The sequence below is a fragment of the Salvia miltiorrhiza genome, chromosome 1 (genome assembly GCF_028751815.1).
Source record: "Salvia miltiorrhiza cultivar Shanhuang (shh) chromosome 1, IMPLAD_Smil_shh, whole genome shotgun sequence".
Taxonomy (NCBI): Eukaryota; Viridiplantae; Streptophyta; class Magnoliopsida; order Lamiales; family Lamiaceae; genus Salvia; species Salvia miltiorrhiza.
Window position 1 is genome coordinate 66,028,786 of NC_080387.1, and position 13,676 is coordinate 66,042,461.

General features: G+C 29.7%; 1 protein-coding gene across 1 annotated transcript; it reads left to right on the top strand.

The window, feature by feature from the left end:
• Positions 1 to 8,116: 8,116 nt before the first annotated feature.
• On the top strand, positions 8,117 to 10,004 carry LOC131005121 (cytochrome P450 71A8-like). The gene is made up of 2 exons (XM_057931936.1): positions 8,117 to 9,072; positions 9,155 to 10,004. The coding sequence occupies exons 1-2, from the start codon at positions 8,179 to 8,181 to the stop codon at positions 9,752 to 9,754; spliced, it is 1,494 nt and encodes a 497-aa protein (XP_057787919.1). The 5' UTR covers positions 8,117 to 8,178; the 3' UTR covers positions 9,755 to 10,004.
• The last annotated feature ends 3,672 nt before the right edge of the window (positions 10,005 to 13,676 follow it).

The window sequence follows — 13,676 nt, forward strand, 5'->3', positions numbered from 1 at the left end:
GTCTGAGTTAAACTTCTCCATCAAAAAGTTTAGGAAGAGAGAGATATATGATGATGATCAAATGCAGCCATTGTATATATTGGTGGATGGCATTGGCATTCGACATACGTTTCGAATATAAAACACTACTGTTTATTAGACAAGTTTGCACATAATCGCATGTCCCAACTACTATCAGCGTGCTTCACGATTTTATTCAGTCTATATCATTTTGTGTACGTAATGTGAAACGAAATATAATAAATCATTGCACCATTGTTCTTCTAGTACAATTAAATCCACATACTATAATATAAATTAAAAATCACTTGGACACAAAATAATAAGTTACTTATTGTATTCCTATTATATAAGTTATTTTAATGATAAATTTGTAAGTTATATATTATATATCTATAAGAATATATGATGATGATCAACCGCAGCCATTGTATTCAGTACCTATATTGGTGGATGCCATTGGCATCCGACATATCACAACGTTTCAAATATAAAACAATTGTTTATTAGACAACCCATTATCCATATATAAGTTCGCACATATAAGTGCACTGTCAATGTGTATCACGATTTTATTCAGTCTAAATCATTTTGTAAGTAATGTGAAATGAAATATCTCGATCATCTACGAAATAAAATAAAATCATTGCACCATTGTTCTTCTAGTACAATTAAATCTATACTAATATATATATAAAAAATGTATTGGGCACAAAATATGAATTACCTATTATATACTACTACGTATTTTATTTGTGGTTCCATTCAATAAGAAACTTGAATTCATTAACTATAGCTAAACTAATCTTTCATGGCTACAATAAAAGATATATTTGTGGTTTCACTCCACTTTTCTACTAAAAGAAATAGAATTGGATCTCAATATATTAATTTGTCAAAATATGATTTTATTTTTTATTGCTACATTAATTAAAAATCATCTTCGCTTTTATATTAACCTAGAAAAGAATAGTTTTCAATTTTTTTGATATTAATTACTCCATTCATCCATAAAATATCTTCCGGGGAGTGGAGACAAATTTCTAAAAAAAAATAAGTTGTGTATTTGGTGAATGTAGAAGGGGCTCATAAATTAGAAAAAGTTATAATAGTTAATGAGATTATTTTCAAAAACATGGTGAGGTCTATTAGTGACAATGTGTGTAAACAGGGACGGAGCCAGGAATTAATTTCGGGGGGGGGGGGCTGATACGAGCATAATACTAATAATAACGAGCAATATTTTCATAGATTATATAATTTCAATATATCATAAAACTTTTTTTGGACATTCCGTATATTTAAGACATTTTTTATTAGAAGACAAGCATAATAATAATAATAACAAACAACATGTTCATAGATTATATATTTTCTATATATTATAAATTAGTTTCAATACATTATAATTTTTTTTAGCATTTCATACATATTAGGCATTTTTTATTAAAAGACAAGTATAATAGTAATAATAACAAACAATATTTCATAGATTATATAGTTTTAAATAACGGAATTATCCTTAAATTAAGTATATATATGAGAGAATATAATAACCAAATACTCTTTTATAAAACAAAATTATTTTATAATAGGTATAAACATATATTTATATATATTTTAAAATAAAAAAATAAAAATTCAAAATTTGGGAGGGGGCTCTAGCCCCCCCTGGCTCCGTCCCTGTGTGTAAATGTATGAGAAGAATTAATCTACACTGGAATAGAAGCTCAAGGCACGCCATCTCGATAAATTGGGAGGTTGAGAGTTTGGGCGAGGGTGTTTAGTGAGGAGTCTGACTACTTTAGAAGAGTCAACCTCACCGATACTTCTGAGAACCGCGTGGTGGCACTGGGCCAGAGATATATGAATAGACGGAGATGGATAGAGCGAGCGAGTTGTGGGAAAACTTATCCACTTGGAAACTCTTCTACTATGTCTACAAGATTTGATGTTTTTGTTGGCGGCCAAAAATGTGGTTGGGTTCTGCTTTGTGTTGGAACTGAAATTTTTGAAGTGGATCCTAGAGCACAGCCTGAGCCTATGATCAGTTTTTTGAGGCGAAGTGGTCCAAGATTAATCCTCATCGCGAAATGATCATCACATGTATGATTCTGAGACTGGATATCTTGCAGAAAGTTGAGGCTTTCAAAGTGGCTCAACTTTTACAGCAATACTGTGAGTCTGTGACATAGTTGTGAAGTTTTTGAGTTTGATTCCACGAGCCTCGGACCCCCAGCAGCAGCCACTCGGCCAAAGCGACTTCTCGCTCTTGGGTTCCGGGTCAAGGAGCTCCGCAAGTTTTCCTTTAAGCTCGTCTTCTTCCTCGCTCTCTCTGGAAGTGTTCTTCCTTCAAGAATCAAGCTATTTTTTCTAGTTTTTTGGTTGGCTAGTGAGTTAAGGAAATTGAAAATAGATGGAATAATTTAAGGTATCCGAATATTAATTCTACTCGGGTCGGGTACTGCATTTTTCAATCGGTACCAGTGCACTAGCGGGTATAATTTTCGTCGACTTTAATCCAACCTCATTCCCACCCTTAATTGCAAGCATCTTATCCGCTATTTCGTTTTATTTCCAAAATAACAAAAGACTGCATAGTGTTTATTATGTACACGGAACATGGCCACAGGAATCCTATCATTATTATTGAAATAGTCTATTAATTTGTTTCAGGTTAGTCGTCCTATTTATATAATAGACTAGTATTTTCCCTCGTACAATGCACGAAAATAATTTTGTATATATATATATAATAAGATATATATACTATATATATATATATATATTAAATAGTAAATCAATTATAATAGTTATAAATATTTGAAAAATTACAAGTACAAATACTTTTTATAATTAAAATATTTGTAGTAGAATATATGATAAAATATGTAATTTTCACAACGCTAGTATTTTATATTTTCTAGAGTATTTTCATATAAATGTTAAACCAAACATTAAAAGAATAAAAATTAATTATAAGCTAATAAACATACCACCTAGATTTTGCATACCGAAAAAGTTTATTTCCCCATCAACTATTATACAAAAATACATTTAATTGCATGTTATAAAAAAAAGAGCAATTAAAAAATAAATATCGTACTGATTTTGATATTTATGTCGAAGAACAAATTACTCTCCTACGACTCCTCCAATGTTGAATCAACATTTCGGTCGATATAATTTATTTCTTTAAAAATGAGCGGGCAAATTGTGCATCTAACATTACTATGTATAGTGTATCCAACTAACCATCATTACATTTTTTTTTAATATAATATGTGAAAAAGTTTATTTCCCCATCAACTATTATACAAAAATACATTTAATTGCATGTTATAAAAAAAAAGAGCAATTAAAAAATAAATATCGTACTGATTTTGATATTTATGTCGAAGAACAAATTACTCTCCTACGACTCCTCCAATGTTGAATCAACATTTCGGTCGATATAATTTATTTCTTTAAAAATGAGCGGGCAAATTGTGCATCTAACATTACTATGTATAGTGTATCCAACTAACCATCATTACATTTTTTTTTAATATAATATGTGAAAAAGTTTATTTCCCCATCAACTATTATACAAAAATACATTTAATTGCATGTTATAAAAAAAAGAGCAATTAAAAAATAAATATCGTACTGATTTTGATATTTATGTCGAAGAACAAATTACTCTCCTACGACTCCTCCAATGTTGAATCAACATTTCGGTCGATATAATTTATTTCTTTAAAAATGAGCGGGCAAATTGTGCATCTAACATTACTATGTATAGTGTATCCAACTAACCATCATTACATTTTTTTTTAATATAATATGTATGTCAGTTAATGCATCAGCTAGCATCTAAAACATGCAGATTAATTACTCATTTCCCATTAATTTTCAAGATTAGTGTTTAAAATGGATTAACAAATTCAAGTAAAAATATATAAAAAAAGAATTTTTGTAATGTTTATGCAATACCTTTGCTAGGCATTTCTTCAATATTTAAATCAATAAGTACTTATTGATTTAAATTTCGAACAATTCACCATTTGTGGAAGAAAAGTTTTTATCCACTAATTCGGCATTTGCTTGAATTAATATCAAATAATTGTGCTCATTTAATCTCACAGAGCAAATTATGATGATAATTGATAATGATTAATTAAAAAATATCATGGCCAACAAACTTATGAATAAAATTATCATCTCAGTTACAATATAATAAATTTTATATGAAACAAATCATATATAAAAATCAATAAATTAACATAAGAACTAAATCAAATAAATTATTTCAAATTATTTGTGTAATCACCTGCCAACTAAGAATAGTGTCCATAATCATTTCTTTGATCTAATTTACCATTCCATTTAAATTCGTTTGATTTTTTTCTTGGTAGAAAAATATTTCAAATTTCATATAATACACATTAAATTTATAATTATGGTAATAAAAAAAAATGAAATACATTTGAATTGTCTTTTATGCATAAACTTATGATGAATGAGGTTATTCCGAGAAAAATGAATGTTCTAAGTTAGATCGTCAAATTCTAATATGAATTATGTGATAATTTTCACCATTAAAAATATTATATCTAAAGCATTTTCATTGAATATGCATTATATATATATATATATATATATATATCAATATATAAGTGAATTACGGTAATACAAGTGCCCATCTTTTTGATATACAGTAAAATACTTCTTCGAATATACAATCTAATTTTTCTACCTAATTATCTATAGCATGTGCATTATTTAGAGTATCAATTTGAATTTATAATTTGTGAATATGGATATACATATAAAATTAAATAAAAGACCATTCAAATATAGTTTTAGTAATTGATCGTTAGTTTTTATAATATATTAGTGGATTTATTTGAATTTTTTGAATGGGTTAATGTGTAAGTGAGATAGTGGGATGAGTGGGATATAATTTATTTGTAACCTTCATGTTGAATATATTTTCAAAATTGCCATTTAAATCAATTTCAAATTGATTTGAAATCAATTTCTAATTGAAAACTGCTGTTTTAATATAGTATAGATTCCTATTCGCTGGTCGCATATATTTTTAATGAGTGGTAGAGAATTGGAGATTCTCCAAAAAAAAATTATTATTAGTTGCACCCACGTACGTTTGATTTAAGTAAAATTAAGTTGCAAATTTAAATAAAACTATATAGATATATATATATGATCAGGAAAATGATTGAAATTAAAACCCTCGTTATCGTGAGAATGGAATATCACTTTCAGTCATTTAATCGAAAAAATTTATGATGAATGTATTTTCTTAATTTTTTTTTACGAATCGAAACGACAAAGGGCTCTTAATTAGAGAATCAAATATGCATGCTTCACCTCGGTTCAAATTTATTAAAAGGAAAAAAAAATCTTTTTTGTGAATGTAATTAATTTCACAATAAATGTAATAATTTTATACATTCATGTTCTCATATTTTGATGAAAAATGTTACTACTAGTTTTTACCACAATCAATACATGGATGATTCTTTCGCTCTTCCGCTCGTGATCCCTATGCCAGTCGGATATCACGTGTTGAGGTTGCAGACTTGCAGACGGTGGGATGAGAGAGAGAGATGTTTATTTTTTATTTTATTATATTCATATATATCAAAACGTCAATTATGTTGCTTCTATGCCAAATTATAATTTTACGTGTCAATTTTAAAGTCCTCACAAGCGTCCGACAAGCTAGCTATATATGTAATCAAAATTTCCGATGACCAATTAATCTAAATCTTGAATATTTTTGTTGATTTTGTGATAATACAGTTATTTATTTTAATTTATCTATGATTTTATATATTTTTGATAAAAAGTTCAACAGCTTTAGTACTAAATTTGTAATTAATCTATTAAACAAACATAAGAACTTTTTAGTGGATCTAAATAATTTGTCAATTGCATCAGGAATGAGGATCGCGATAGGACCAATATTATCATCTCCAGTCATTTACATTACTCAAATTCATTTTTTTAGTAATTAAATATCAGTATTAAATAGTAATTCATCCCTGCTATTTACATCAAACTAAAACTCAAAAAAGAATCTTTATATATATATATTCTTTTTTACACTTATACTCCATCTGTTCACGATAAGTGTGGTTTTTTTGTCATTTTCGTCCGTCCATAATAAATGTGGTCTTTTCATTTTAGGAAAGAGGTTATTGCCGAAAAATACATGTAGTTTGTCAATTTTCTGGTTTATAACATGACTTTATAATTTGACCAGAAAATATATTAATTTTTAATTTAATCGCAATTATAACATGAATTTATAGTCTGACAAGAAAATACACCAAGTTTCAATTTATTCTCAATTATAACATGACCTTGTAATTAATTTAGTATAATAATATCAAAGTTTAATACATTAAATATTTTTAATTTTCTTTTCATCTCACAATATACTATATATATATATATACATATATATTTGATAAATATACATCTATATGTAAATAATATATAATTTATTTACTTTTTAACATAGTTTCTATTATATATGTACCTAAATTATTTATTGGTCATAATATTTTATAATTCCATAATTTAAATAAATAAATACTTATTATATATGTAATATATTAATAGAATATTAAAATCAAATATATATATATATATATATATATATATATATGTGTGTGTGTGTGTGTGTGTGTGTGTGTGTGTGTGCATTTGTGTGTTGAAAATGAAGATATATATATATATATATATATATATATATATAGAGAAAGAGGTTCGAATAAGAACCACTAAATAAAATAAGAACGGAGAACCATTTTAAGCCATTGGATCATCAAGATCTACGGTGGATGCATCATATTGATGGATGAATGAAGAACCTGGGTTCGAATCCTGAAATGAGCAATTTTTTTTTTTCAAATGCAATAAATTTAATAACATATGCATTAATTTGTATAGCAGATGCAGTAATTTTAATGGTTCTCATGTTCCACGAAAATTATGGTTCTCATTAGAACCACACCCTATATATATATCTATATATATATATATATATATCTATAAGGGCTGAAAATGGTTCCTAATTTATATTTTAAGAAGCGTTCTTATTTTAGCCTTCCCCTATATATATATATATATATATATATATATATATATATATATATATGTATATATTTTTAAACCATCAATATAATATCTTGATATATATATATATATGTATTTATATATATATATATATATATGTATTTTTAAACCATCAATATAATATCTTGATATATATATATATATATATATATTATGAAATAATTAATCATTTAACTTAATTTTTATAAAAATTAATCAATTAATTAATAATATTTTATACATAACAATTTAATATAAATACAATAAATATTAATACATCTATGATGAAAAATAATCTAAATAAGGTCATGTTATAATTGAGAATAAATTGAAATTTGGTGAATTTTCTTGTCAGACTATAAAGTCATGTTATAATTGCGATTAAATTGAAAATTGATGTATTTTCTGGTCAGATTATAAAGTCATGTTATAAACCAGAAAATTGACAAACTACATGTATTTTCCGGCAATAACCCCTTTAGGAAATATATATACCTTTATACTTTTACTCACATTCAAACACAATATTTATAGAAAATTCATCTCACAATCATTTCCTATTAATTACCTAACAATTCAACTTTGGTTTCATTTTTCAATCACTAATTGCATATTAAATAAAGTATTATACCGCACACTTGATTATTAATAAATAAATAAATTACTAAATTAATATTTATCAAATAAGTAAAAATAGACAATTAAAAAAAGGAAAGAATGTCTGGCCAAATTATGCTAATTTACAGCGCAGAAATCTTATTTGTTGTTTACTTTTATGTGCCGCTGCTCTTTTTCTCATCATTTTTTGTTTTTCTTCTATATAAGGGTTACTAATTGGCCACATCATGTCTACTCATAAATTAATTAAATTTAAAAAATAAAAATAAAAATTTGCTTACAATAATCGATCCATATTCTGACTGACCCATATTCTATGATAATTATTATTATTATTATATTCGCTTACAATTATTTATCCATAAATATCCCTAACATATTGAAGGAGGAGCAATTAGAAGTAGCAACACAAAGCCCAGTCGTTTCTGAAAAATGGAGGAAATCCAATTCCATCCCATGATTCTAACATCTCTTCTATGTCTCATCTTTTTATGGTCAATTTACAGAATGTTGCTGAAACCTTCAAGCAAAAGAAAACTTCCCCCTTCACCACCAAAGCTTCCGATAATCGGAAATCTACATCAACTTGGGTTACTGGGTCACCAGGATCTCCATTCCTTATCCCAAAAACACGGCCCGCTGATGCTTCTTCACTTAGGCAGCGTCCCCGTTCTGATCGTCTCCTCCGCCGATTCAGCCCGCGAAATCACGAGGACTCACGATCTCAGTTTCGCCAACAGGCCCGTCTACAAGGCCTTCAAGAAGCTGGTCTATGGCTGCAAAGACGTCACCCTCTCTCCTTACGGCGAATACTGGAGGCAGATGAAGAGCATCGTTGTTCTGCAAGTGCTCAGCAGCAGAAGGGTTCAATCCTTCCGTTCCATCAGGGAAGAAGAAACCGCCGTTTTCCTCAACAAGATTCAGGCGTCTTCGGGGCCGCTGGATTTGAGTACCATGTTTGCTAATTTTACTAATGATGGGATCGGTAGAGCAGCCTTCGGCGGGAAGTACAGTGAGTCTGAAAATGGAAAGAAATTCCTGCGCGTCATGACGGATCTCATGGAGCTTTTAGGGACTATAAATATTGGTGATTTTATTCCGTGGCTTGATTGGATTGGTCGCGTTAATGGTTTCGATAAGAGGCTCGATCAGACTGCCAAGGAGATGGATGAAGTTTTGGAGAGTTTGATTCAAGAACGCTTGCAGCAGACTGAGACTCGATCGTCCAAAAATGGAGAAGATTTCTTGGATGTTTTGCTCCAAATCTATAACGATGAATCTGCAGATGCCTCCATTGATCGAGATAGCGTCAAATCATTACTTATGGTAATCTCTATAACTTTAGTGTTTCGTCACTATTCTGTATGTAGATTCTTTGTTGATGAGCAGTTTTGTGAGTGTGTGGCAGGATGTTTTTGTAGGCGGAACTGATACAATATCCACAGCTATGGAATGGACGATGTCAGAAGTCTTAAGACACCCAAAAGTTATGGAAAAGTTGCAGCAGGAAGTAAGAGGAATCGTGAAAGAGAAGCAAGACATAAGAGATGATGATCTAGAAAAAATGCATTATCTCAAGGCTGTGATCAAGGAAGCTCTACGTTTCCATCCACCACTCCCACTACTTGTGCCTAGAGTGGCTACCAAAGATGTGCAGATAAAAGGTTTCGACATTTCTGCAGGAACAATGGTGATGATCAATGCGTGGGCTATAGGGAGGGACCCGGTCTCATGGGACGAACCAGAAAAGTTTATGCCGGAGAGATTCTTGAATTCTTCCATAGACTTCAGGGGTCTTGACTTCGAGTTGATCCCGTTTGGGGCTGGACGGAGGGGATGCCCCGGGATCACGTTTGCTGTTGTTGCTATGGAGCTTCTGTTAGCAAATCTCGTGCATAAATTCGACTGGAAATTGCCTAATGCAAAAGATTTGGACATGACTGAGAGCCCGGGATTGACAGTTCATAGAGCCACTCCTCTTCTTGCAGTTGCTTCTCACACTACATAATTTGGAATACTCTATCAAGATTTTCAAGTTTCAATCAATATTACCTATGTATGCAGATTATAAAATATTTACAAATGTGATGTTGTTTTTGTCTTGTCTGATGCTTGTAATTTGTAAATGACAAATAAAATCCTGTTGATCAACGTCAGAAAAGATATTGGTCTTCAATATCATTTGGCATATATTTTTAGATTCTTGAATGATGCTTGGCAAAGGCGGCCGTATTATAATATTGATCATCATTTGGTATTCTTAGATCTTCTATGATGTGGTTTTTGGTATTTGTTTAAACTTATTTTATATTTATAATTATTTTGTGCCCCACAATAAATAAATTTTGGATTTCCTCATCCCTCAATAGAAATTAACGTTACATTTTTTGGTTTCACTAATGAGAATGTACGTTATGTATTGAGCTTTTTAACAATAAAGGTTTGTGGAGTATGATTTTTTATTTAAATTTCACAAATAAATAAAAAAATTTAGAGACAGCGTCATGATGGACTCGAATCCAGGATCTCAAGCATTGAACATTAATCATCTACAATTAATTCGTTAGATCAACACACGCACACTATGGAGTATAATTTAATTACTGATGTTGGGTGGGCGACTTTGTGCATTTCATTTCTTTTTTAATTTGTTCACCTTATTGATAGCGATATTATCATTTTATACATCTCATTTGTTGCGATGATATACTTCTCTGTATCGTTCTAATTTTATCGGATGTCCCCGAAGGGACATCGGTGTGATATACTTACTCATTATAGAATTGTCAAACAAAATTGTGCTCGTTGATATATTAGTAGAGTGGTTAATATTAAAAAATTATTTTAAATTTAAATTTATCATAATGAAATTTTTAAAACTACTATTTATTCAAAACAGATTGTTAAGCCAGTGGATTGATCCAACTTTGTGAGAGTCGGAATCAATTAGCCCATCATCTAAATTGGGTTAGCCCGTACTCATTATTGATCGGACCATTATTTTTAAAACCCAAACCAACCTAAAATCAAATAAGCCGGGTTAGTCGAAGGCAAATAGAGTTGTGGCCGGATTAATTTCTTTCGTGTACTTCTATATATAATCTCTTATTTTCAATAGAGTGCTTATTAATAAAATATCAACACATATACTATTTTAATTGCATAACCTCACATTTAAGTTCTGTACTAAATTTGGGGCTACAGAAGTAAAATAGTACTTCATATGTCACAACTAACTTGATATCTTTTTTAGATCATCCCAACTAAATTGATCAATTTTCTTTGTGAAATAAATTAGGAAAGATCTTTGACACTTTTCACTTTATTTTACTCTATTCACTTCATACTAAAGACACTTAAAATACTAAACACTAGTTTACATTATTCTATCTGTCCCATTTTAATAGGCTCATTTCTTTTGAGCACAGAAATTAAGAAATTTACTTTTTAAGTGGTGTGGTCCACACCAATTAAATACATTTTCTTTACTAAAAAAATGAGCTTATTCTAATGGGATATCCCAAAAAGGAAAACGAGCCTGTTAGAGTGGGATGAATGGAGTAATTTCTTAAATCATGTGCCAAAAAGAAATGGATCAATTTAGGGGTACTTTATTACCAAACATACTTAAAACACTAAATATTAATTTTTTAAATTCTGTGTCAAAAAGAAATTGTTCAATTTAAATGGAACGAAGGGAATATATATAATATTTTTATTTATTAATAATATTTTGTAAGATCTTGCATGTTTATTATCTCGTCGAGGTTAGGGTTAGGCTATAATAGGAAAGAATTTGAAAATATTTCAAGGTGAAGGAAAAAATAATTATATTGTACGAACTTTAAATGTATTTTTCTGCCGCCTACAATTATATCAATTAAATTCAATCGGTAGCACACACCGCTACACCCAAAATTCAATATAATTTCATAGAAATTTGGGTATAATCAGGTGTATCGTACAATCGAGTTAACTCATACTCAAACATTGTCCCGTATTGAAATACAAACTCGCATTCTAATCCAAATCGTATAAATGATATTATTCAATTATACAAATGACACTGCTTATAATTGACATTATTCAGTTATATAAATGACACTTTAATATTTTAAATGTTATAGTGTCATTAAAATATTATAGTATCATTACAATCTTATAATGTCAATTACAGAAGTATTATTTATATTTCTGAATAGTATCAATTCAGTGTCATTTGTAATATTATAGTGTCTTTTCATCGCTGTGTCATTCATATAACAGAATAGTGTCAGTTACAAACAATGTTATTTACACGATTTAGATTAGAATGTAGATTTGAATCAGGATATATACGAACTATATTTAAATACAAAGCCACTTAATTATACGATACACCCGATTGTACCCAATACCACCTCATATAATTTTAGAGGGCAGAAAAATAAAATAAATGGAAACATCGCCGTCGAACGGATCCGAATCTCATTTGAAAATATATCAATCGATAACAAAAAAGTCAAAAATAGGACTATGACAACCTCTTTAATCTTTTTTTTTTTTTTTGAGAGCAACCTCTTTAATCTTTATTAGTTCATTAATTGTCTTGCTTCACATACAATAAAAAATGGTGACTATAATGACATTAAAGATGATAAACTCTTAATGGGCATTTAGTTTGAAAGATTATTTTTTATAAATAAGAAAATTGATTTTTATTTTATTTTGATGGATTGAAATTTTGAGATATCTTAAGGCTCTTGATTATTTTTATTAATTTCACTTGATTCTTATCTCCAACAAAAAGATGAGATTGAAGAAATCTTACTCTTAAAAAAAAATACTCGATCATCTATTATTAATTATATAAAGTAAACGCCCCTTGAGAATACAAAGTTTTGACAAAAAGACAATGATGATTAACACATGGCGTGTCACGACCGGCCCTAATTAAGGATAATTAAGCCGGGGAAATCGTGACTAATGGAGGGAGATTAGAAGCGGGGTAGAAAGGGGATAATCAAACAATGAAGGATCGCATTTCATCATTTAACAAAAGGGATATTTATAATATAACAGAAGTTTAGTCGTATAGACTCAAATAACTAGTAAGTTCAGATATCTCTGACTTAGCCAAATAAACATAAAACTTCTGAGTACGCAGCGGAATATGATTCTGATTACATGTATGAAGACATGTAACCCTAGAGTTCTTTAATACATAATAAGACAAAAGAATCCCGCTCATCACTTCATCAACATCGGCAGCTGCTCAACCTGCACATTTAGAAATATATGCAGGGCTTGAGTACAAAAGTACTCAGTGGGCACGTATGCCTAAGTATAAAATACATGCTTCAAAACTGTAAATTGTCATGCCATCATAAACAGTACAGCAAGGGAGTTTTTCGCTAAAAGGCCCAAGCTTACTAAATTCATTTGTGATTCTTAAAGTTCGTCTGCAGACTAAGTTCTCTTGTAATCTATCATATCTGGAACTTTGTGCCGGAGAGGTGGCCACCTCTCACGGTCACTTGACCGGCCAACCCGCTAGATGACTCACGGTCACTGGTGTACACTAGCCCTGGCAGGATAGCTATCAACTGCTCAGGACCCGAATTCGATTGCATAATAACTGGCAAAGCCACATCAGATAGATATCATACTAAATATTGAAACATTTATGGCAAGACAACAGTTGAAATAATTTTCAGTTCAATGATTTTGCAATGAAATAACTGTTCAAACATAACATTAAACTCATTTGATATATATGAAAGTAATGCCCACCTGATAGAAATTTTCTGTGGTACAGTAGCTCCTTGACTGATTATTAATCTCGTGTTTGACCTTTATTACGAGAATATAAATAAGATACTGCTCGAATAAAATCCTCAATTAATGAGAATGCGTAATTTAACTATGCATGACTCATATTCCGATAATTA